This window comes from Tachypleus tridentatus, chromosome 4 (genome assembly GCF_004210375.1).
Source record: "Tachypleus tridentatus isolate NWPU-2018 chromosome 4, ASM421037v1, whole genome shotgun sequence".
Taxonomy (NCBI): domain Eukaryota; kingdom Metazoa; phylum Arthropoda; class Merostomata; order Xiphosura; family Limulidae; genus Tachypleus; species Tachypleus tridentatus.
This window is the reverse complement of record NC_134828.1, coordinates 21,629,252-21,656,514: the sequence shown is the minus strand read 5'-3', so window position 1 is coordinate 21,656,514 and position 27,263 is coordinate 21,629,252. Positions and strand designations below refer to the sequence as shown.

Sequence of the window (27,263 nt, the reverse complement as noted above, 5' to 3'; positions counted from 1 at the left end):
TTTTGACACCTTTCCAAGCTGTCGTAGATGACGGTGAACTGTTAAATGGGTTGAATTAAGCTTCTGTGTTAGTTCTTCAACTGCTACAACACAATCTTCATCAAGTGCAGCCATCAGCAAGTCATCATTAAACTCAACAGGATGACCTGAATGTGGCGAATCACTTAAGCTCTAGTCACCTGATCTGAACTTTTGAAACCACCTTCAACATTTTCTTTCATTGAGAGACTCCGCACCATAAACACCTTGAATGTTTCGTGTAGTTTCTGCTGCACTGTTGTCTTTATTAAACTCATAAAGTATTATATGTCTAATGTGCTCCTCAGACACATCCATCTTCATAAGGGTTTATTTGATTAACGATCTTAAAAAGTGGAGTTGGGTTAGTTTGTTTTATTTGTATGAACATTTTTATACACGTTGTACTACATATTGTAGTCATTAAAGCCTTCTACAAAGACAGAAATAATGATGCACTTTCTCTATTAAATTTTCGGACATTACGTGTGGGATGACCTGATACATATGTAAAAATATACAAATGCAGTTTTCAGGATTTATACATAAAAATTTCTCCGTAAAATATTGTAATAATGAATTTCTATTATAAGAAACTTAGAATCCTATTGTCAAGAGAGCATTAAATTAGCTCTTTTGTTTTTATAAAATACGATAACTTTATCTATGGATTTTATGTTCTAGAGATGTTTAATAAATGGAAGTTACTTCATATCATAGTCCTATGTATGTCAAAAGTAGACTTATAAAGAGCCTCTTAATTTAAATTTGTTTTTTGTTGTTTCATTGTGATGTTAAAGACTTCATCACACTTATGAAACCTCGGTCATCAATCATTAAAATAAAAAAAAATCGAATTTATCTCAAGAGGTCAATTAATCATACCAAATAATAGGCAAGCTGAGCTAACAATGGACTTAAGCGTCCTGACTAGTAAGGATCGTTTGTGGAGAGCACCTGTAATGATAAAAATAATAATAATAATAACATTTTTGTTGATTAAATTTCCTATAAAAGAAATGTCGCTAATATCCGGGTAGTTCTGAGCTCAAGAGGGTCTTTTCATGAATAAAAATGAAAAAGTGTACATGCTCGTAAGTAGAGGGTGGGTGGGGTTTGATTTTTTGAATTTCGCGCAAAGCTGCACGAGGGCTATCTGCGTTCGTCGTCCCTAATTTAGCAGTGTAAGACTGGAGGGAAGGCAGCTAGTCATCACCACCCACCGCCAATTCTTGGGCTACTCTTTTACCAACGAATAGTTGGATTGACCGTTACATTATAACGCCCCCACTTTTGAAAGAGTATGTTTGGTGTGATGGGGATTCAAACCCGCGACCCTCAGATTACGAGTCGAGTGTCTTAACTACGTGGCTATGCCGGGCTTACAGAGTGGGGATGAAATATTGTTGTTGTTACGTTCCAGTTATTTAAAAGAAATAAAATTAGCCATATATACTTTCAAAATGTACGATTTTTGGAGAAATTTACGAAATATTTTCATGGGGGCACGCTCCCCCATATGTATTCGTCACTACTTTTCTTCTTTCTCTAAAAACAGTTCCACATTTAGAGGTTTCTGCCCCGCCCCCTGGTGTTGTCGTACAGTCAAGATGACACAGTAATTAAGTGTCTTTAACAGGTTGAAAAATCGAAGTCTCTGGTTTTATCGTAACTTTTTATTGGACGTACCAAAGCATATTACATTTTACCGGTATCTCTTGTCACCTTTCGTAATTCTGATAATAATTATTTTTCACTATACTTAATTGGGGCCCGGCGTCGCCAAGCGTGTTAATGCGGAATTCAACTGCACTTGTGACAAGTAATGTGTTGTTTACATTCAATACATTTCAACTTCAAGCTAGTACGAAGAAACATCCATCATCTAAACAATGAAAGAAGTTATTTCTGGGTCCGGCATGGCCAGGTGGTTAAGGCGCTCGATTCGTAATCTGAGGGTCGCAGGTTCGAATCCCGTTGCCCATACATGCTCGTCCTTTCAGCCGTGAGGGCGTTATAATGTAACGATCAATCCCAGTATTCGTTGGTAAAAGAGTAGCCCAAGAATTGGCGGTGGGTGGTGATGACTAGCTGCCTTCCCTCTAGTCTTACACTGCTAAATTAGGGACGGCTAGCGCAGATAGCCCTCGAGTAGCTTTGCGCGAAATTCAAAACAAACAAACACCTTTCGTAATTCTGATAAGAATCATTTTTCACCATACTTAACTGGAGGTTCTTGTCTTGACATGTGCCTTAAAGCGTTATAAGTTCTTATGAAGTTCAATCTAATAGATTGTACTCGAGAACTGACCAGTGGGGTTTGAGAGAGCAACTATTTCATGATTAGGCGCTATCTTCGATAAGTGGTAGCTCATGTTTTTAATCCGATCAGTGTCAATATTAACTGTACTATAATATTTTACTGTTTATAATGTCCTTAGCCTAAACAAACGGAGCCTGTGTAATAATATAGCATTATGAGCTAGACCTTATGAGCGGTTTTAGTTCAATTGTACGGCGCATTCCCTTTACATGCAAGATACATCAGACTCAATTCGAATAGGAGCAAACATAATGTGTAATAAATACTCTGCACAACTGTGTATTGTCCAGATGCTGTACTTGGTTTTAAAATTCTGTCGATGCAATCACCCATAATTCGAAGTTGGCTCGTTTGTCAAGTCGTTTGGTATTATTAAAGTGATTGTTCTCGTTACAGGAACCATACCGTCAGCATTTCTTAGTGAACTATCTTAAAATGCAAAATGTAGTTCACTTCTTATGACTTCATTAAGACGCGGAAGAAGTTTCTTTTCACCGTGACAAGTAACGTATGGTTTAATTAACGTAAGGTTTCGATATTTCTGTCTTTTCTGTCGTTTAAGACGAAACTAGGATAACAGTTTCACATTAAACAGAATAGATAAACAGAGCCGGTGCAAATGAAAAGGGTTGTCTTTTTTGCTTTTTGTAATTTTTGTAGTGTTGTTTGTTTTCAGGCCATGACTGGGATATAATTACGTTTTCAATTTTTTTTCTTTAAATTAATGAGTGAGTTTTGCTCTAGAAACGAGTAGTTACGTATTATGTATTTACACATTTTTTCCTTTCAAGCTACTGAGACTATTTTGTTTGTGATTAAAGACAAAGCTATACAGTGAGCTAGTTGTTCTTTGCCCACTACGGGTATCGAAACCGGATTTCTGACGTTGTAAGTGCGTAAGCATACCGCTGTAACACTGAGGTTTTTGTGTTTTTTTTAATTTTGCGCAAAGCTACACGAGGGCTATCTGCGCTAGCCGTCCATAATTTAGCAGTTTAAGACTAGAGGGAAGGTAGCTAGTCATTACCACCCACCGCCAACTGTTGGGCTACTCTTTTACTAACGAATAGTGGGATTGACCGTCGCATTATAACGCCCCCACGGCTGAAAGGGCGAGCACGTTTGGTGCGACGGGAATTCGAACCCGCGACCTTCAGATTACAAGTCGAACGCCTTAACACACCTGGCCATGCTGGGCCCCGTATTCCACCGACCAAAACTGAATGAGGCCCGGCATGGCCAAGAGTGTTAAGGCGTGCGACTCGTAATCTGAGGGTCGCGGGTTCGCATTCCCGTCGCGCCAAACATGCTCGTCCTTTCAGCCGTGGGTGCGTTATAATGTTACGGTCAATCCCACTATTCGTTGGTAAAAAAGTAGCCCAAGAGTTGGCGGTGGGTGGTGATGATTAGCTGCCTTCCCTCTAGTCTTACACTGCTAAATTAGGGACGGCTAGCACAGATAGCCCTCGAGTAGCTTTGTGCGAAATTCAAAAACCAACAAACAAACAAAACTGAATAAAAACATGTTTTCATTACAATTCTCCTTCTTTCAAATATCTCTAGTTTTCATATTAGGCTGTGTTTTGACTGGTCAGTACTAATGAACGTTTTTTTGTTCATTGCAGTATGTTAAACTCTTCTCGTACTCCTGGACTTTGGGAGTAGTCTGTTGCAAATTAGTCTACTACATCCAGAACGTGTCGTCCATTTGTTCAGTGCTGACGTTGACAGCTATGAGTGTGGAAAGGTTAGTTGATTGTATTCAGTACACCTGTAAAATTTGGTTAACCCTAAAATTACCATTTCATCCTGATCAGGTTTTCAAATATTAAAAATAATAATAATACGTACACGTAATGGCCTGGGGGAATCCTTGAAAGTTAGTTACAAGTTCACTTATAACACATTTACCACCCGTAAAACAAAAAATAGCATCTATATTGTTAATGAGCTATATTGTTGATTTCTGTTAGAAAGTCAGTACCTTGAGGGTTTGGTTGTTTGTTCGTAATTAGGGCGTACGAAACAGATAAATCAGTTTTTTCTTCTTTAAACGTAGATCGTACATTCACTTTAAGTATAAAAACTAGCTGAATTGCACGTATATTATTAGGTTAAAAGTGCTGCAAAGAAATGTTATGTAACGTTATCAAGTATCAAAAACAGCCATGAATTACATGTATATTATTAGGTTAAAAGTCTTACAAAAAATATTATATAATGTTATCAAGTGTCAAAACCAGCCATAAATTACACGTATATTATTAGATTAAAAGTGTTACAAAGAAATATTATATAATGTTATCAAATGTCAAAACCAGACATGAATTACACATGTATTATTAGGCATAAAAGTGCCAACAGAAATCATCGTGTGTAATTATATCATAGGGGTCTGTTTAGTCTGATCCTGTTAAGTTAGCTTATTTACTGTGATTAACAGCTTTTTCCACAACAACCATTATTTGGTTTATTACTGTATAGACCTTTTATGGTGATTGGTTTAAATGTGTAAGTTTCTTATATAAACAGTATCAACTTTTCGTTATCATCAATGCCACTTTGGAAAATCTTTACCGTTTTATTCAAGTGACTTTTTTGTTGTAGGCCTAACACAACTTGGTGGTCGGAGCACTCGGCTCACAACTTGAGGATCACGGGCTCAAATCAAAACAACATTCTTGTTGTTTATGTGTAAAATTGTATTTCATAATGTTAGTTTCGCACATTGATGTCGATAGAATAGTGCCTGCCTTTGGTATTACACGTGGTTTAGTGAAATTCAAAATCTCTAAAGGTTTAACAATGTAAATTTTGTTAAGAACGTTCAGGATTCTCAAACCGTGGGCCCCAAGAAGAATCGGACTGTGTCGCAGAGCAAGGCATCATGAAAAGTAAATATTTTTATTTTATATTAACGAAATCGTAAACCTTAACTGTTTTTTTAAACTCGACTGTACTTTTGCAGTTCTTTTACAACAATAACTTCAACCGTTTTCTCAATTGAACAGAGGTGCCAGAAAATTGTGTGGCTGCCCAGAAGGGTCGTGGGGCTGAAATAATTTACAAATAGAGTAGAATGCTAATATTCTCAGTTTAACAGTTTTATTGTAGTTTGACCAACCAAAAATCGAACAAATATGTCACTGGTATATACATATATATATATGGATATTAAAGAACTTTCCTTGTTGTGTTATAACGTCATCACGGTGTTCCTGGGGCAAGTCGGTGCTTTCGTACGTCATTTTCTTTTTGAATCCTGTTTTCTTGAAATTAAAGTTATTTACATATATGCGTTTTAGCCTTTTCTAGTTTTTAAGCTTCCTTAAGCCTTGCAAATACTTGACGTTTTTATAAAACAGAAGAATAACTTTCTTACAAACAACTTTATTCAGTCAATCAGCATGTAGAGGCACTAAAGCACACATGTAGTAGACATGCCTGGTTTTTTAATTTTGCGCAAAGCTACACGAGGGCTATCTGAGCTAGCCGTCTCTAATTTAGTAGTGTAAGACTACAGGGAAGGCAGCTAGTCATCACCACCCACCGCCAACTCTTGGGCTACTCTCTTATCAACGAATAGTGGAATTGACTGTAACTTATAACGCCTCCACGGATAAAAGGGCAAGCATGTTTGGTGCAACGAGGATTCACACCTGCGACCCTCACATTACGAGTCGAGCGCTTAATCACCTAATCATGTCAGGCCAGATGTGTCTGTAACATAGGTTTTAATCAAGGGTTAACTAAGCAAAAAAAGAACTATATCTTAAAATGCCATACCAAAGCGTCATTAAAGCATTTCGGTATGTTCTACTCATAAACATCTCCAAGCCATCTGGTCGACAGTACCCATCAGCGGTATGATGTTCCAAATTAGACAAAAATCAACTTAAGCTATACACATTAGTTGTTTCATGTCGATAACAAATCGACAAAACTTTAAGGTGTCGAAACCCGGTTTTTAACGTTGTAAGGCCACAGACATACCGCTGAGCCACTGGGGGGCTGAGAATTTTTTTATGTTTTTAGGGCCATTACAATAGCATGAAGTATTTTCAAGAATATGAAGCATATCGAGGAATGTTAAAATTGAAGTAAAAAACAATTCAACCCTATAATTATCTATAAGACGAATATAATTTAAATGTTTAAAATAGTCATTGATTTTTTTACACAAAAATATTCGTAAAGTACAAAAAACACCAAAGATATACTTTTGAACAATATAATTAATCTTTTTGACAATATTATATATGTCCTTCTTGCAACTATCTTTGTTAAAAAGCTGCCCTTGATGGTGAGCTATTTGGAAAACAATGTGTCTTTTTTCCTCGTTAGGGGTTGCGCCATTATATAATCCCGAACTAGTTTAATAAATCTTTCGGCAGAGTCGTTTGTCACTTTAATACGTTTAACATCTGCGCAGAATTTTTCATAAGTTTCACATTTCTCATCTTGGATTTTTTGATTTGCTTCCAACTTCCCAAGTTTCTAGTTGGCTCCTTTCGATTTCAAAATGATGAAAAAGAAGATAAGACTCAGATGAAAAGCAGATCAGACAGTTTAGTGTCTGATTATATTTACATTTTTTTAGGGTTAGATTTTTTCTGAGAAAATTCATCAGGAACATTATACTGAAGAAGAAACCGCAAGGAAGCTAATCTGTCTTCCGATGGAAGGTCTTTAAGACCTGGAGAAAGGACAACCACCTGAGGAGTCAGATTCCATGTGTGCCATCCTAAACTTTCAAGCATTTCCACTGCCATATCATCAGACATCAAGTCATGTCTGAGGTCACAGCAAATTTTAAAAGCCTGGAGAGCTTTAAATGATATGCAGCATTTAAGATGCTATGGGATATGACAGCAGAAAACAAATTCAATAGCAGTTGTAAACCATTTCTTATCATATGATGAAGTAGTGTCGCAAAAACTACCATGACCTGATCTGTGATATCATGATATTCGAGAAGGTTGTAAAGGCTAACTGCTCTCATGACCTTTTGAAGAAGGTATTTGGATGATTTCTAGAAGGAAACCAATTGGTTCTGTGAATTGAGTAGTGGCACTAACTGTAAATCTAAACACCAACCATAATTTTTATCTTCGCCTTCAATTTCCTCACTATCTTTATGTCGAAGTGAAGGCAATATTAAGCCCTGACTTTGACTTAAAATGTCTTCTGTGATGCTTGCAGCTCCAGATTTTATAATTATTCATTACTTTCTTCGAATATTTAACCGAGAAAGAATGGCATTATTAATATCACCTCCACTGGATTCCAAGGTAGGCTGCACCCTTGTTCCAGCATTAGTGGTAATCAGGACATGTTCCAAGAGCTAACTGATAGTGGTCTCCGAAATTATTTTATCATTATTATTAGATTTACACCTTGTTTATTAGGAGAAGAACATTCTTTACTTGAACTACCTCTTTTCATTATTACTAGATTTATACCTTGTTTATTAGGAGAAGAACATTCTTTACTTGAACTACCTTTTTTCATTATTACTAGATTTATACCTTGTTTATTAGGAGAAGAACATTCTTTACTTGAACTACCTCTTTTCATTATTACTAGATTTATACCTTGTTTATTAGGAGAAGAACATTCTTTACTTCAACTACCTCTTTCACCAGTACTTTTATTTTCATCAAGTGAGACATCATCATCTTTTGTCTGGTCATCATCATGATTTTCTTCACTTACAAGAATTAGACTTGATGTTTTCTCGTGTTTCATCCTTTCCTCCAAGATTTTTATTATTTTTTTTACTGTTTTTGATCTTCTCCTGGAATGTTTGGTTACATTCCAACATTGCTACTTTTCCCTCTCTGCTAGATTGTAAAAAAAGAATGTCTCCTTCCTTATCTTCATTGGATCTGAACTTGTCATTTGTGTTTATTATTTGAACTATATCTTTGGTTCCAATGTCAAATACTTCGTCTGTTTTACTTTTTCCCTCTCTGCAAGATTGTAAAAAAAGAATGTTTCCTTCCTTATCTTCATTGGATCTGAACTTGTCAATTTTATTCATTATTTGAACTATATCTTTGGTTCCAATGTCAAATACTTCGTCTGCTTTATCCAGGAATATGAGAGTTTTCTGAGAAAATGTCTCTTTTTTTTCCAGTACAGTGTCTTACTTCTTTAAAGATCCTTAAACTTTTCAAAGGAGTTTTCAGTTTTGTTTCTGACTGCTTTTCCAGACAACATAAAACTGGTTCCAAATCCTGGCAACTCCCAAATAACTATTATTTCCTTTACAAGACAAAACATAGAATTACCTATGGTTGATTCACAACAACCATCTTTGCCTTGACAGATCAGATAATTTGAATTGCGTGCTTGCGGACAGGAAGTTTTCTCTTTGATTGACTTGTACTTCAGTTTTTGAGCATAATGACAAAACCTAGAGTTGGCAATCTTTTTTGTGGTAACTGGGCTATAGGGTGGTCTAGGAGGAACATTTCTTTTCTCTGTGAATGTCTAGGTTTGAATGATCCATCTTTATATTTTTAGGTTACATATTTATCTAAAAATAGTAATTATCTTGCTTATAACAAAAATCAATAATAATATTTTATATGGTATAGACAGTACAAGTACCATCAATAAAATAACTAATAATTTTTTTATGAAATATTCATTTACTTTCAGTTGCCATAGAGGGACAAATTATGACGTTTTAGCGTAATTATGTGAATTTAAATGGGAATTCACATGCACTCAAATTCGAGTTCCATTTGGGACACCCTAACCAGAAATGTTTGTCTGGGTTACTCTCTTATGACCTAATACATGTAGTGGGATTTGACATCACTCCCATAACGCATCTACTGCTCCAAAGTACGAATGACGTTTAGTCCCACAGCAAAGGCACGCGAACTATGAATTAAAAGATTCAGAGTCTGAGCACGAGAACGAATAAGTCCCCCTTTTATACATATAACAAGCCTAAACTATAGTATTCTAGGTTCGTTAATGAATTAAAATGTCGATACAACAGGCCTGCGAATTTAAATTTCATAAAAGTTGTTTTTGTTTTAATGGTGGATCTTTCATAATTCAGCTACAAAAAAGATAGAAAATGATATTATTTTCTTTCTCTGTCACGTAAGGATTTTTTTTTACAAACCAGGAAGAAAAACTCACTGAGATCAACTTATTATTTCGCTTACCACAGTGAAGATTTCTTTTTTTCTATGTTTGGGTTCTAGAACGATCGATAAGAGTCTCACGTTGCGGTTGATCTAGAGAAATCTATAGCCTAAGGTTGTCAACATTTTAAGCATACAAAATGTGACTCGATTTCAATGAAAACGATTCACTTTTGTAAAATCACATTAGAAGTTTTATGAAAAACCTGCACGTGATGGAGTAAAAATTTCAAGACAGTAAAACAATTGCAGGCCTGTTTGATTGTTATAGTGTTTTGTCAATATGACGTAAATGAAACTTCTGGTTTGATTTTCCTTTGGGAAATAAGTTAATAACTGCGTATAGACAGAGGTAGTATTCAGTTTTCTTCCTGGGTGTTTTTAAGTTAAATTAATATTTAATATAACCAAAACTGTTATTCGTTTTTAAAATATTAAATTAAAAATAGAGTTGTGTAATCAGTGCCATCTGACGGATAAAAGTATCTGTGCACCATAAACAATTTTAAATGTAAGAAGAAAATGAAACTTTGCGATAATTTCGTAGGCCCTGTGATTGGAATTTATGTATCTATAACCGGTTTAAACCTAGTTTTGAACTAAAGAAAAAATTTAAATTTTAATAGCGTTTTTAGTAACAGAATATTTGCAATTTTATTTTCCACAGCGGTATGTCTGCGAACTTATACTCTAAAAACTGGGTTTCGATACCCGTGATAAAAAGAGTACAGATACCCCATTCTGTAGCTGTGTGCTTAATGACAAACAAACAAACAAACAAATCTTTGAGCCTTTGAGATACAAAAAAAAACACAGTGAACGGAAGTCCATGATTTACATCTGCAACGGAAGGGTCCAAGATTCAAATCCAAAACGGAAGTACACGATTCACAATTGTTTCTTTCTTCTGAATAAATGTGATCTGACACTTTGGATATCAGAATGTTATTTTGCCACATTCAAAAAGCATTTCAGAAACGAAACTTGCAGGACCATGAAATTGTTTCTCATTTTTAGAAAGATCTTCCCAAACGAAACTTTTAGGGCCATAAAATCTCTATCTAATTTGTCGAGAAAAAAAAATGTTCGTGGATATCTCGCGAAGGTAACTCGAAATCAGTCTCTAATACGTAAGTACGAAAATAACTTTTTAACGAAAGCATTATGCACCTTCTGGTGTGATTATCTGAAATCAATTTCAGACGACAAATCACAAGTTAAATTGCTTTTTATTACTGGTGTCCACAAGAGATTGCTGTCAGTAAGTTACTTCAAACCACATTCTTGTCAAGTACGATTATATTATTTGAAAGAAATTGTTTGATCTGAATTTTAAAAAACCAGAATTTTTGTAAAAGCTGGATGTGATGTTCAAAATATAAGGGATGACGTATTTAGGGGAATGAAAATGTTTGTTACGTAAAGTTACAGAATAAACAAATTTTGCGTGGCGGGTATCAAAACCAGATATTCAGTGTTATGAGTCTCCATACTCTTCGGTGAACCACTGGGGTGAAGAGTAAGAAGCAAATTGAAGAGAATTGGTATGATCATATAAATATATTGAAGATAAATGGCATGATCATACAAACATATTGAAGAGAAATGGTATGTTCATACAAAAATATTGAAGATAAATGGCATGATCATACAAACATATTGAAGAGAAATGGTATGTTCATACAAATATATTGAAGATAAATGGCATGATCATACAAACATATTGAAGATAAATGGCATGATCATACAAACATATTGAAGAGAAATGGTATGTTCATACAAAAATATTGAAGATAAATGGTATGTTCATACAAATATATTGAAGATAAATGGTATGTTCATACAAATATATTGAAGATAAATGGTATGTTCATACAAAAATATTGAAGATAAATGACATATCCATAAAAATATATTGAAGATAAATGGTATGTTCATACAAAAATATTGAAGATAAATGACATATCCATAAAAATAATAAATACATTTCATTAAAATGACACTTAAATACAAAATAGTAACAAGAGAAATGGAAAAGAAGGGTAATGACCTACTTATAAAAGGTGATAAAGGGTAATGACCTACTTATAAAAGACGATAAAATGGAAATAACTTACTTATAAAGATGATAAAAGGGTAATGATTACTCATAAAAAATGATAAAAGGGTAATGACCTACTTATAAAAGATGATAAAATGGAAATGACTTATTTATAAAAGATGATAAAAGGGTAATGACTTACTCATAAAAGATGGTAAAAGAGTAATGACCTATTCATAAAAAAATGATAAAAGGGTAATGACCTACTTATAAAAGATGATAAAAAGGTAATGACTTACTTATAAAAGATGATAAAAAGGTAATGACTTACTTATAAAAGATGACAAAAGGGTAATGACTTACTTATAAAAGATGACAAAAGGGTAACGACTTATAAAAGATGATAAAAGGGTAATGACTTACTCATAAAAATGATAAAAGGGTAATGACCTACTTATAAAAGATGATAAAAAGGTAATGACTTACTTATAAAAGATGACAAAAGGGTAACGACTTACTCATAAAAAATGATAAATGGGTAATGACCTACTTATAAAACATGATAAAAAGGTAAAGACTTACTTATAAAAGATGACAAAAGGGTAACGACTTATAAAAGATGATAAAAGGGTAATGACTTACTTATAAAAAATGATAAAAGGGTAATGACCTACTTATAAAATATGATAAAATGGAAATGACTTACTTATAAAAGATGATAAAAGGGTAATGACATACTTATAAAAGATGATAAAAAGGTAATGACTTACTTATAAAAGATGACAAAAGGGTAACGACTTACTCATAAAAGATGATAAAAGAGTAATGACCTACATATAAAAAATGATAAAAGGGTAATGACTTACTTATAAAAGATGACAAAAGGGTAACGACTTACTCATAAAAAATGATAAAAGGGTAATGACCTACTTATAAAAGATGATAAAAAGGTAATGACTTACTTATAAAAGATGACAAAAGGGTAACGACTTATAAAAGATGATAAAAGGGTAATGACTTACTTATAAAAAATGATAAAAGGGTAATGACCTACTTATAAAATATGATAAAATGGAAATGACTTACTTATAAAAGATGATAAAAGGGTAATGACATACTTATAAAAGATGATAAAAAGGTAATGACTTACTTATAAAAGATGACAAAAGGGTAACGACTTACTCATAAAAGATGATAAAAGAGTAATGACCTACATATAAAAAATGATAAAAGGGTAATGACTTACTTATAAAAGATGACAAAAGGGTAACGACTTACTCATAAAAAATGATAAAAGGGTAATGACCTACTTATAAAAGATGATAAAAAGGTAATGACTTACTTATAAATGATGACAAAAGGGTAACGACTTATAAAAGATGATAAAAGGGTAATGAATTACTCATAAAAATGATAAAAGGGTAATGACCTACTTATAAAAGATGATAAAATGGAAATGACTTACTTATAAAAGATGACAAAAGGGTAACGACTTACTTATAAAAGATGATAAAAGGGTAACGATTATAAAAGATGATAAAAGGGTAATGACTTACTCATAAAAAATGATAAAAGGGTAATAACCTACTTATAAAAGATGATAAAAAGGTAATGACTTACTTATAAAAGATGACAAAAGGGTAACGACTTATAAAAGATGATAAAAAGGTAATGACTTACTCATAAAAAATGATAAAAGGGTAATGACCTACTTATAAAAGATGATAAAATGGAAATGACTTACTTATAAAAGATGATAAAAGGGTCATGACCTACTTATAAAAATGATAAAAGAGTAATGACCTACTTATAAAAATGATAAAAGAGTAATGACCTACTTATAAAAATGATAAAAGGGTAATGACCTACTTATAAAAATGATAAAAAGGTAATGACTTACTTATAAAAGATGACAAAAGGGTAACGACTTATGAAAGATGATAAAAGGGTAATGACCTACTTATAAAAGGTGATAAAAGGGTAATGACCTACTTATAAAAGATGATAAAAGGGAAACGACTTATAAAAGATGATAAAAAGGTAATGACTTACTCATAAAAAATGATAAAAGGGTAATGACCTACTTATAAAAGATGATAAAATGGAAATGACTTACTTATAAAAGATGATAAAAAGGTCATGACCTACTTATAAAAATGATAAAAGAGTAATGACCTACTTATAAAATGATAAAAGAGTAATGACCTACTTATAAAAATGATAAAAGGGTAATGACCTACTTATAAAAATGATAAAAAGGTAATGACTTACTTATAAAAATGATAAAGAGGTAATGACTTACTTATAAAAGATGACAAAAGGGTAACGACTTATGAAAGATGATAAAAGGGTAATGACCTACTTATAAAAGATGATAAAAGGGTAATGACCTACTTATAAAAGATGATAAAAGGGAAATGACTTATAAAATACGATAAAATGGTAAAGACGTACTTATAAAAATGATAAAAGAGTAATGACTTACTTATAAAAATGATAAAATGGTAAAGACGTACTTAAAAAAATGATAAAAGGGTCGACAACAAAGAAATAAATGTAATTCAATGGAGAACTAAGTATAATTAGATTATTCTATCTATATATATACACTACATGTCCTAAAGTATGCAGACACCCGACCGTCACACCCATATGTGCTTGCTGAACATCTCATTCCAAAAGCATGGGTATTAATATGGCGTTGGTCCCCACTGTGATGCTGTAACAGCTTCCACTCTTCTGGGAAGGTTGTTCACTAGATTTTGGAACATGGCTGCTGGGATTCGCTCCTATTCAGCCACAAGAGCATTAGTGAGATCGGGTAAGAATGCCTGGCTAGCAGTCGGCGTTCCAATCTATCCCAAAGGTATTCGATGGGGTTGAAGTTAGGGCTCTATACAGGCAAGTCAAGTTCCTTCACAACAACCTCGGCAATCATTTCTTCATGGACCTCGCTTTGTGTACGGGGAACATTGTCATGCTGAAACAAAAAAAAAAAGGGTCTTTTCCAAACTATTGCCACGAAGTTGGAAGCACACAATTCTCTAGAATGTCTTTGTATGCTGTAGCATTAAGATTTCCCCTTCACTGGAACTAAAGAACCTAGCCCAAATTATGAAAACACAGCCCCAGACCATTATTCCACCTCCATAAAAATTTACAGTTGGCACTATGCATTCAGGTAGCGTTCTCTTGGCATTCGCCCAACCCAGATTCGTCCGTCAGACTGCCAGATAGTGAAGCGTGATTCATCACTCCAGAGAACGCGTTTCCACTGCCCCAGGGTTCAATGGCGGTGTCCTTTATACCACTCCAGCCGACACTTGGCATTGAGCATGGTGATCTTAGGCTTGTTTGCGGTTGCTCGGCCATGGAAACCCATTTCTTGAAGCTTCTGACGAACAGTTCTTGTACTGACGTTGCTTCAGCAGTGTATATACACTGCTGTCCAAAATTCTAAGGCCAATGAACATAAAGAAACAATATGGATTTTGCGTTGTTAGACTCAACCATTTATTTGAGTAGAGCTTCGAAAGATGAAAATAAGAAAAGGGAAAATAAAAAACGTTTGTAGCATTTAATAGGGAAAATGTGAACACTGTGAAATTAGCCTAAACACCAGCTGGTCAAAAGTTTAAAACCACACTGAAATGAAGCGTTAATCAGTAAACACGTAACGAAATTTAGTCATTTTTGTTCACGCATTAGCGTTGTCAACATCTCCCACTGACATCTTCTGTGTTACATTGGGTAAAAACATAGGAAAGGCTAAAAAGTTGACAGAGTTTGAACGTGACAGAATTGTCGAGCTACAAAAGCAAGGTCTCTCTCAACGTGCTGGTGATATTGGGCGTAGTGAAAATGCTGTTGCAAATTTCTTAACAGATCGTGAGCGATACGAAACGAGAATTTCAAGTGATCGGCCTATGAAAATTTCGCCGGCGTTGAGCAGGAGTGTTCGACAGGTTTTCTGGAAAGACACCAGCCGATCGTCGAGCCAGATTAAGGCCTTACGGACGCATAATGCAGTTCAAGAACAATAAGACGGCATCTACGAGAGAAAGGCTTTAAAAACCGTAAATGTCTTCAAAGGCCACATCTCCTTCCACTCCACGAAACAGCTCGGTTAAACCTTGTTGAGAAGCACCAAACATGGGACGTAGAAAAGTGGACGAATGTTTTGTTTTCTGATGAGAAAAAAAATTAACCTGGATGTCCAGATGGCTTCCAACGTTACTAGCATGATAAGGATATCCCACCGGAGACATTTTCTACACGACACAATGGAGAAGGTTCCATCATGATCTGGGATGCTTTCTCCTTTCGTGGAACAATGGAGCTTCAGGTTATCCAGGGGCGTCAAACAGCAGCTGGCTACATTGGCATGTTGGAAAGAGCATCCTTATTGAATGAAGACCCTCGCTTGTGTGGAAATGGCTGGATCTTTCAGCAGGACAACGTTGCAAAAAAAATGTCGCGCGGCTTAATTTGAGGTTTGAGTGCGTTATAAGAGTAATGATCAAATCCATTTTTAGGTCTAACAAGAGTATCGCAATAGTTGGCGGCAGGTTTAATAATCAAAAAGGAAAGGGGAAAAGAAAGTTTGAATCTTCCCTGTGTTACAATGGTAACTGAATATTGGTGTTGAAGTAAACATAACACTTATTTGTAACACACAACACATGCGGTCAGAAAACAGTGGCATATTTAGGGCACCTGCTACAGCCTCCATCAGAAATGGTATTTGAAAATTTTAATATTGCAACTGAGACACGTAATTGGAAACGGGTCAACCAAGAGCCCCTCATAATTGGTATGTAAAATCCTGATATACTCATAATGTTTTAATCGTTATATGAAATTTTGAACATTAAAACTGAAGGGAAATATCCAGAGACACGAATAAACTTTTGATAAGGCATTACGACAAACGATTTGTCCCCAAATCCCCTTTGAAACATTATTACGTTACTGATATATAGACAAGTTATTTTACTTGATTTGGTTTTAAATTTCGCGCAAAGCTACTCAAGGGCCATCTGCACTAGCCGTCCATAATTTAGCAGTGTAAGACTGGAGGGAAGGCACTAGTCATCACCACCCGCCGCCAACTCTTAAACTACTCTTTTATCAACGAATAGTGGGATCGACCATGATATTATAACGTCCCCATGGCTGAAAGGGCGAGCATGTATGGTGTGACGGGGATTCAAACCCACGACTTTCAGATTACTAGTCGAGTGTATTAACCACCTGGCCATACCGGACCTTGACTTGGTTATTGTATGTGTAAAGACGTACTGATGTTTACTAAAACTGACCTCTAATATTTCACCATATATGTTAAAACAACATCTTCACAGCGATGACTGTTTACTTGGGTCTGTGTATAGATGTCTTTTTTTTTATTACCTTTTCATGATTGCACATAAAAGCATTGAAATTAACGCAAATTAATGTTTTCCCTTTTTTATGTGTGGCTGGTAATTGACGTAAACAGCCTTCAGTCAACGTTATAATGCTAATATATCAACGTTCTTGTATTACGAGGTAATAAAACTTTCATCCTGTTTAAGAGAATCATTATTATTGTTCCACCAATAAAAGCAAAAAGAAACTTTTATAACATTTTCAACCTCTAGACAAATTCTACCTTGCAATATATGTTTGTAATTTAAATTAAGCACGGTGCCAGAAGCCAGAGGTGTCGCCCAGTGTCTGGGTACTTACAAGGCTAAAATCCGGAGTTCGATTCCTCGCAGGAGACACAACAGATAGCTAGCTCCACGTGCCTTTGATCTAAAACGAACATAGCCTGAAAAAAAATCCGTAGTGCCGTCTAGTATGAATTATGAAAAACACAAACTCATTAAAATGAGTCAAAATTGCCAAGTGTCAAAAAGAAAATTGAAGGAACTGAGTTGTGGTTCTTAAGGAACACCTCAACTAAAGGAATTTTGTCAAGAGCAGATTGCAAGAGGAAACAACTAACATAAGAAAGAGACAACTGGAGTTTCTGGGACACGTCGCAAGGAAGGAAGAAATTGAAAATGTTGTCATGAGTGGAAAGATTGAAGAAAGAAGAGACCATGGAAGACAGTGATTGGCTATATATGTAAGCCACAGGCGTTTTTCTTCTACATTTCCTTTAAAGGACTCATTCATCCATTGTACCTTCTAAATCAGGGGTACGTGTAAAAACTGATCACTTTTGTCTTCCATACGTCAACGTTCAGGAGGAATTTGATTCAATATCAGTTTAGTTTTGTGAAGAAAGTAAGTCGTGATAAATTGTCAGTGTTTAACAGGTGAAAGGTTTTGAAAATTAATTTAAAAATAATGCTTTTACGTACCCACATATGAACATTTCTTAAGTTCACTTAAAATGAAATGAAATTTAAATTGTCTTAAAAATTTAAAGGTTAAGATAATAAAATATTTAGACAGAAGTAGTTTCGAGAAAATATTATGAATTAGTTAACAAATTATTTAAACAATAATTGGCGTTCAAAAAAATTACAATGTAAGTACTGAAATGTCACTGAGTAGTGACATTGTACTCTGTAGAACAAATCAGTGAGAAATACGGAACATGATATAAGCGTAGACATTATAATGGCTCTTTGTGGAACACTACAGAACAAACAAGAGAGGAAGATAGAATAAGTTTAACCGTAGACGTTAAAATGATATTCTATATAACACTGTTGGACAAATCAGAGGAATACGAAACAAGACATAACTGAGTGTTTCATTTTGTGTTTTTAGTAGCTAGCACTTCAGTGTTATGTTGATAACACATTAGTTACTGTTGTCAGTAGCTAACCCTTTATTTATTGTTAGCGTCGTGTTATCTAGTATCATCTCGTGTTTTATCTTACACTATTGTCAGTACTAAATTTCTATACTGTTTTACCTTGTGTTTTTGCCAGTATTAATTTCCTATAATGCTTTATCTTACGTTCTTTACAGTACCAAGTTTCCATACAGTTTTATCTTATGTATCTCAGGACGGCTGGTATGGGTATTAACAATTTAAAGCAGAGAACAACGATTCGACTTTATTAGGTCACCTTCAGGTTACCTGAGTTGTTTTATATAATGTTCTTATCAGTAATTTTCTGATGTTTTGTCTTTTTATACACGCATCATGTTGTCAGTACTAACATTCTCGTTTGTTCATCTTCTTATGCTGTTTTCAGAACTAACATTCTCGTTTGTTTCATCTTATGATGTTGTCAGTACTAACATTCTCCTTGGTTCAACTTCTTATGATGTTGTCAGTACTAACATTCTCGTTTGTTTCGTCTTCTTATGATGTTGTCAGTACTAACATTCTCCTTTGTTTCATCTTCTTATGATGTTGTCAGTACTAACATTCTCGTTTGTTTCATCTTATGATGTTGTCAGTACTAACATTCTCCTTTGTTTCAACTTCTTATGATGTTGTCAGTACTAACATTCTCGTTTGTTTCATCTTATGATGTTGTCAGTACTAACATTCTCCTTGGTTCAACTTCTTATGATGTTGTCAGTACTAACATTCTCCTTTGTTTCAACTTCTTATGATGTTGTCAGTACTAACATTCTCCTTTGTTTCAACTTCTTATGATGTTGTCAGTACTAACATTCTCGTTTGTTTCATCTTATGATGTTGTCAGTACTAACATTCTCCTTGGTTCAACTTCTTATGATGTTGTCAGTACTAACATTCTCGTTTGTTTCATCTTATGATGTTGTCAGTACTAACATTCTCCTTGGTTCAACTTCTTATGATGTTGTCAGTACTAACATTCTCGTTTGTTTCGTCTTCTTATGATGTTGTCAGTACTAACATTCTCCTTGGTTCAACTTCTTATGATGTTGTCAGTACTAACATTCTCGTTTGTTTCATCTTATGATGTTGTCAGTACTAACATTCTCCTTTGTTTCAACTTCTTATGATGTTGTCAGTACTAACATTCTCGTTTGTTTCATCTTATGATGTTGTCAGTACTAAGATTCTCCTTTGTTCATCTTCTTATGATGTTTTCAGTACTAACATTCTCCTTTGTTTCAACTTCTTATGATGTTGTCAGTAATAACATTCTCCTTTGTTTCATCTTCTTAAGATGTTGTCAGTACTAACATTCTCGTTTATTTCATCTTCTTATGATGTTGTCAGTACTAACATTCTCGTTTGTTTCATCTTATGATGTTGTCAGTACTAACATTCTCGTTTGTTTCATCTTATGATGTTGTCAGTACTAACATTCTCGTTTGTTTCATCTTATGATGTTGTCAGTACTAACATTCTCGTTTGTTTCATCTTGTGATGTTGTCAGTACTAACATTCTCGTTTGTTTCATCTTATGATGTTGTCAGTACTAACATTCTCCTTTGTTTCATCTTATGATGTTGTCAGTACTAACATTGTCGTTTGTTTCAACTTCTTATGATGTTGTCAGTACTAACATTGTCGTTTGTTTCATCTTCTTAAGATGTTTTCAGTACTAACATTCTCGTTTGTTTCATCTTATGATGTTGTCAGTACTAACATTCTCCTTTGTTTCATCTTATGATGTTGTCAGTACTAACATTGTCGTTTGTTTCAACTTCTTATGATGTTGTCAGTACTAACATTGTCGTTTGTTTCAACTTCTTATGATGTTGTCAGTACTAACATTCTCCTTTGTTTCATCTTATGATGTTGTCAGTACTAGTGTTCAAGTTTGTTCTATTCTAATTATTTTTAACAATTATATCCTCATGCTCCTCATGTAAAGACATTGCCAGTATTTATATCCTCAAATGTTGAACTTTGTTCTGATGATACCACATGTACGTCACATCTTATGATGGTTTGAGTTTACCATCACCAGCCCTGATGATGGTAACTGTGTTATCCAAACTATTTGGCTGTACATGGTAATAGAGAATTTACCTTTCGTTGCGTCCCAAAAAAGACAGTTTTGTGTTTTATACTGTTAATGAGGATAAATATGGCATATTCTCGTAAAATTAACATACGAGCTTTCGTTCGTTACATATTATCTTGTCATTACAGCGTGAAACCCTGTTTTAGAAGAATAAATATGTCGTAATCTGGTAATACAAAAAATATGTCGTAATCTGGTAATACAAAAAATATGTCGTAATCTGGTAATACAAAAAATATGTCGTAATCTGGTAAAACAATAAATATGTCGTAATCTGGTAATACAATAAATATGTCGTAATCTGGTAATACAATAAATATGTCATAATCTGGTAAAACAATAAATATGTCGTAATCTGGTAATACAATAAATATGTCGTAATCTGGTAATACAATAAATATGTCATAATCTGGTAAAACAATAAATATGTCGTAATCTGGTAATACAATAAATATGTCATAATCTGGTAAAACAATAAATATGTCGTAATCTGGTAATACAATGAATATGTCGTAATCTGGTAACACAATAAATATGTCGTAATCTGGTAATACAATAGATATGTCGTAATCTGGTAATACAATAAATATGTCATAATCTGGTAATACAATAAATATGTCGTAATCTGGTAAAACAATAAATATGTCGTAATCTGGTAATACAATAAATATGTCTTAATCTGGTAATACAATAAATATGTCGTAATCTGGTAATACAATAAATATGTCATAATGTGGTAATACAATAAATATGTCAAAATTTGGTAATACAATAAATATGTCGTAATCTGGTAATACAATAAATATGTCGTAATCTGGTAAAACAATAAATATGTCGTAATCTGGTAATACAATAAATATGTCGTAATCTGGTAATACAATAAATATGTCATAATCTGGTAATACAATAAATATGTCATAATCTGGTAAAACAATAAATATGTCGTAATCTGGTAATACAATAAATATGTCGTAATCTGGTAAACCAATAAATATGTCGTAATCTGGTAATACAATAAATATGTCGTAATCTGGTAATACAATAAATATGTCATAATCTGGTAATACAATAAATATGTCGTAATCTGGTAATACAATAAATATGTCATAATCTGGTAATACAATAAATATGTCATAATCTGGTAATACAATAAATATGTCGTAATCTGGTAATAAAATAAATATGTCATAATCTGGTAATACAATAAATACGTCATAATCTGGTAATACAATAAATATGTCGTAATCTGGTAATACAATAAATATGTCGTAATCTGGTAATACAATAAATATGTCGTAATCTGGTAATACAATGAATAGCTTTTGTTTCTTACATGTTCTCGTATTTGACTCCACACGTGCATTTAAGTTTCTGCCGTCGGTGATTACGTGGATACTTGTCAGAGCACGTGGCTGAGAAAGTTACCGTTTTAAGATTTTTACATAATATCATTAAAATCGATTTTACTACGACACTATCGGATTATTTCCCCAATGCAGTATATGAAAAACAAAACAAAAGTTGCTATTACCTTGGTGTTACTTAAGTGCTAGTCTGAGAAGGGAAGAAAGGCTAGCTCTAGTGTAATGTTACTTTCATCTTACCCTGGCTTAAAAAAAAACCTTTCAGGTATAAACATCTACATACCGTTATAACCCCATAATCCCCTGAGAGAAGTTGTTATAATACTAAACTAACGGGATGAGTAGATCACATGATAAAGTCTCTTCTACATTATTATTTAAGACGACGACGACTCAGGAATCCAGCATGAAAACATTCACCTCATAGTATACGTAGAAATCTGGTGATTTCAGATTTAATGTTTATATTTTGTTCCTCACCTAATTAACGTTGGTATGTTGGTTAGATCTGTCAACAATATGAAATTAATAAACAATGAAAAGAGAAGGAGAGATTAGAAGGAGAACAATCGTGAATACGAGCTTGACAGAGAAGAAGAGATTAGAAGGAGAACAATCGTGAATACGAGCTTGACAGAGAAGGAGAGATTAGAAGGAGAACAATCGTGAATACGAGCTTGACAGAGAAGGAAAGATTAGAAGGAGAGCAATCGTGAATACGAAATTGACAGAGAAGGCGAGATTAGAAGGAGAACAATCGTGAATACGAGCTTGACAGAGAAGGAGAGATTAGAAGGAGAAAAATCGTGAATACGAGCTTGACAGAGAAGGAGAGATTAGAAGGAGGACAATCGTGAATACGAGCTTGACAGAGAAGGCGAGATTAGAAGGAGAACAATTGTGAACACGAGCTTGACTGAGAAGAAGAGATTAGAAGGAGAACAATGGTGAATACGAGCTTGACAGACAAGGAGAGGTTAGAAGGAGAACAACCGTGAATACGAGCTTGACAGAGAAGGAGAGATTAGAAGGAGAACAATGGTGAATACGAGCTTGACAGACAAGGAGAGGTTAGAAGGAGAACAACCGTGAATACGAGCTTGACAGAGAAGGAGAGATTAGGAGAACAAACGTGAATATGAGCTTGAAAGAGAAAGAGAGATTAGAAGGAGAAGATTAGATAACATAAGACTGACAAAGAAGGAGAGAAGGTGTTATGAGGAAAAAAAGAGTTCAACGGTAAAACAAATGTAAAAGGAAGAGATAACGTTTGTTATGTCCGAATATTGTTGACAAAGTATTATATATAGGCCGTAAGCCTAGTAGATTCACAAAGAGGTTTAACTCAAACACGCGTACAGTACGCATATATAAGAACGTAATTGTTTCGTTATCATCCTGCACTTTTACTGGCCAGCAATAGCCTGCCTCTAGACGTTTGTAATTTTGGTTCATTCAAAATGCGATCTCACTGCCACTTAATATCTACCACATAAACGTGTGTTAAAATAACAAATGCTGAAAAATCGCACATCATTCAAAGAAAAGGGAAAACTTAGGCTCCAATCACACGTGGTGTTTCTTTTTTTTCCAAAACATCAATTTATTTCCGGTCCGCTAGATGGTATGTCTATTGTAACTTGTTTTTAAAAACCACGTGACTTTTTGTTCTCTGAAAAAAAATGTTTGTTTGTTTTGGAATATCGCACAAAGCTACTCGAGGGCTATCTGCGCTAGCCGTCCCTAATTTAGCAGTGTAAGACTAGAGGGAAGGCAGCTAGTCATCACCACCCACCGCCAACTGTTGGGCTACTCTTTTACCAACGAATAGGGGGATTGACCGTCACATTATAACGCCCCCACGGCTGAAAGGGCGAGCGCGTTTGGTGCGACGGGGATTCGAACCCGCGACCCTCAGATTACAAGTCGAACGCCTTAACCCACCTGGCCATGCCGGGCCATTAAAACAAAAGCTATCTGAGAAACAGTAATTACACACATTGTTTGTTTCTTGGCTGTTTGATGTTCTTAATGCAAAGTTACACAATGGATTATTTAAGTTCCATCTTGTTGTTGTTTTATATTATGTTTTAAATTGTGATTCAATAATAATTACGAGTCGAAGGCCCTAACCCCCAGATTAGGCGTCTCTCCCAGAATTAAAAGAAAACGGAAAGAAAAACAAGTGATAAACGTTCTGATAAACATCAGTTCATGTGTCACGTTTTAAGAAATTCGGTGATCTCGGGCGACGTAGCTGTGAACACACGTGCAAACACCTGGTGGGTACACTTGCATAACAGGGTATATCGTATAATAACGTACCGCATTCTTTTGGGAAGAATCTCCACTGACAGACGTAAAAACGGCTCCAAAAATACATTAGATAAGAGCCATTTTGTTAACCTGAAGATGACCTAAGAAGGTCGAAACGTTGTTCTCTCCTTATCAGTAAAAGTGTTAATACCCATACCAGCCGTTCTGAGATACATTTTTATTTCAAGTTGGTTTCACGTCATCACGAACCCTTTTTACTGGTTCTCGTGGTACACTTAATTTTTGTGTTGTTAATACAGCGTGGCCCTCGTCGTGTTATGATTTAAATAAATAAACACGTTTTGAAATATCACGAAATTAATCTGACATAGTGAATATTTTTTTTTTTTTTCCAGTGGAGCATATTCGGGGTGAAATGTAATGAAAGTTAATAAACTCTGTGTATTTACAGGTACTATGCCATAATTCATCCAGTCAGGTCCCGCTACATGTGTACCACAGGTCAGGCTCGTCGGATTATAATAGCTATCTGGATTCTGTCTTTAGTATTTGCTGTTCCGATAGTATTTGTTCAGGTAAGAGTTTCTCTACCAGGTACATAAATAGACATGCAGACAGATAAATAGTCTTACTTATGTAAAGACTCCAACAACAGCCGTACTGTAGTTCATTCTTTACACACCAGTGGGCAAGACTTATAAAATGTGGGTAAAGAAAATAACAACAAAAGTCTTAATTCACTCTACAGAAATCGTTATATTAAGTTGTTTTTTATAACATTCCAGTTTGTGCTGAGAACATTTCATTCGTAACTCGTTAGAATAGTACACTTTTTTTCCCAAGGTCGAATTATCGTCTGCTTCCCTCAAACTTGCTTAACTAGTGATTGACAAACGTTTTGGCCCGGCATGGCCAGGTAGGTTAAGGGGTTCGACTCGTAATCTGAGGGTCGCGAGTTCGAATCCCCGTCGCACCAAACGTGCTTGCCCTTTCAGCCGTGGGGGCGTTATAATGTGACGGTCAATCCCATTATCCCTTGGTAACAGAGTAGCTCAAGAGTGGGCGGTAGGTGATGATGACTAGCTATCTTCCCTCTAGTCTTAAACTGCTAAATTAGGGACGACTAGTGCAGATAGCCCTTGTGTAGCGAAATTCAAAACAAACAAACAGACAAACATTTTTGAGAAAAGTTTCAGTTCTACAGAGAAAAAACAAACTTGCTAGCTCAATAAAATGGAGAATAATTTATAATTGTGAAATGTTTCGACAGTTCATACTCTCTTCATAGGAACCGCCTGATGTCTTGTTTAATGACTTCCTTTAGTTAAGCTTAATGCAATCCTTTTGAAACGAAAGTCTTGTTTCGTCGCAATCTTTCAATAACCCAAACCTAATAAAAGCCACACAGTTAATTCAAACGGACGTTAAGAGTTGACCATCTAACGAAGATTTGAAGGAAGCACACTGCTTTACTAGACAGTTTGTGAAAACTCACTAGATAAAAACTAACTGAGGAAGAATAGAGTATGGTGAGATATGGAGAAAAAGAAAAACTTAGGTGAAAATTTTAAATACTGAGAAATACTACATTGTGAACACCATTACTTCCAAATATAACAGATAAAACTGAAATTATTATGCTTAGTTTCAATGTACACCATTAAATACACTATCTACAAAGTAAGACACAAGTGGTTTCAATGTACACCGTTAAGTATAGTATCTAAAACATGAATAGGTCAAAAGTGAGTCACGTGTATTCTACGGTGATAAGTATTGTAACAAAGTATAAAGTAATAGATTCGTGTGACCTGTTCCACTTTGGTCCACTTTCACAATCGCACACCAACGTTCCCTTAGTAAAATCGTTCTCCAGCTTAGACAGTATTGTTTCTTTTGTTTCGTTTTGGCATTTAAAGCTAACTTTCTAGATCTACAAATTTTTGTGGATAAAACTAGAGTTAATTAAAATATAAAAATTATAAATAAATATAACAAATAATTATTACTAAAATAAAATAAATAATGTTGTGTTATTTATTCTTATCTTAAGAAATCTGATTTGTAAATGGTTTAAATAAAATCGTTAATAATTGTAACTCACTTGTTTAATTTGGTTCACACCCTAACCGTTGTTATCTTGAAAACTTGTTTATATAAACATAGTGCTTAGAACACTCCTAGCAACTAACAGCCGACTCAGAACTGGCACGGACCGGGAGAATCCGACTGTTTAATTAAAACAAAGCATTGCGATGGCCGTCGGACGGTGCTGACGCAATGTGATTTCTGCTCGAAGAGAACAACTTCTTTCCTATGACGAACTACCATGCCTTTCTCCTCCTTAACCACGTGTTACAAATTTCTCTGCTATCTAAGGCACGGTTAGGATAGATTATTCGGCGCCGTGGAAGTGGGTTTTCTCGGGCACTCCCGTTTCTCCCACAGCAAAATATTTGGGTATGTCTATACCCAGGCCCTGGAAAGTGGTACGTCTTCCTTTCCCGATCTTCTCCTGTATGTTTCTACACTCCTCCACTTCATGTACCGCCCCTCCCTTTCTCCTCCGACTTCGTTTGTCTTCTACACGACCATATCCAACTAATCTCAAAACATGCTCCAGAAATTACCCAATGATCCAATTTGCTCATCGAGAGGTCTTGAACCCTCAATCATGCGCGGGGCTGAAGAGAAACAAAAGTTTCTGAGCGCCCCTGGTTTGCCTTAGGGGTCTCCCTAAGGTCTTTAAAACCAAAATTACTGTCAATCCTAAAATAAAATAAAAAACACTCCTACAACTGTTTTATTTTATCCAGTCTCGCGAGCCCTGATATTATAGGAACGGCTTTGACTGAATATTGTGTGGTTGACATAGTGTAACATATTTTCCTCGTGGGTTTTTTAAATTTTCATTTAAAAACGTCAGAATATTAAAGACTGATGTGTTTAATCCCGCACTGCATTCTGGGAACAACAATAGAGCTATGCAGTAAAGCCAGTTTAATCTGCATTGTAGTTTTCAGCCATTTGGATGCTTGATGATAGGTACGGGTCACATCTCAACATGGATGGTGGTGTAAACTGGAAAATGCAACTTGTACCGTGAAAACTGGAGTTACAAGTGTTGATACATTTATTTACCTCATGAATACCAAT

General features: G+C 34.8%; 1 protein-coding gene across 1 annotated transcript in view; it reads left to right on the top strand.

Moving 5' to 3' along the window:
* LOC143248264 (QRFP-like peptide receptor) overlaps window positions 1–27,263 on the top strand; it is a 75,156-nt gene that overhangs the window by 34,931 nt on the left and 12,962 nt on the right. The window contains exons 3-4 of the mRNA XM_076496675.1: window positions 3,967–4,088; window positions 24,559–24,682. Coding sequence (XP_076352790.1) covers window positions 3,967–4,088; window positions 24,559–24,682 — 246 coding nt within the window. The remainder of the gene's footprint in view (window positions 1–3,966; window positions 4,089–24,558; window positions 24,683–27,263) is intronic.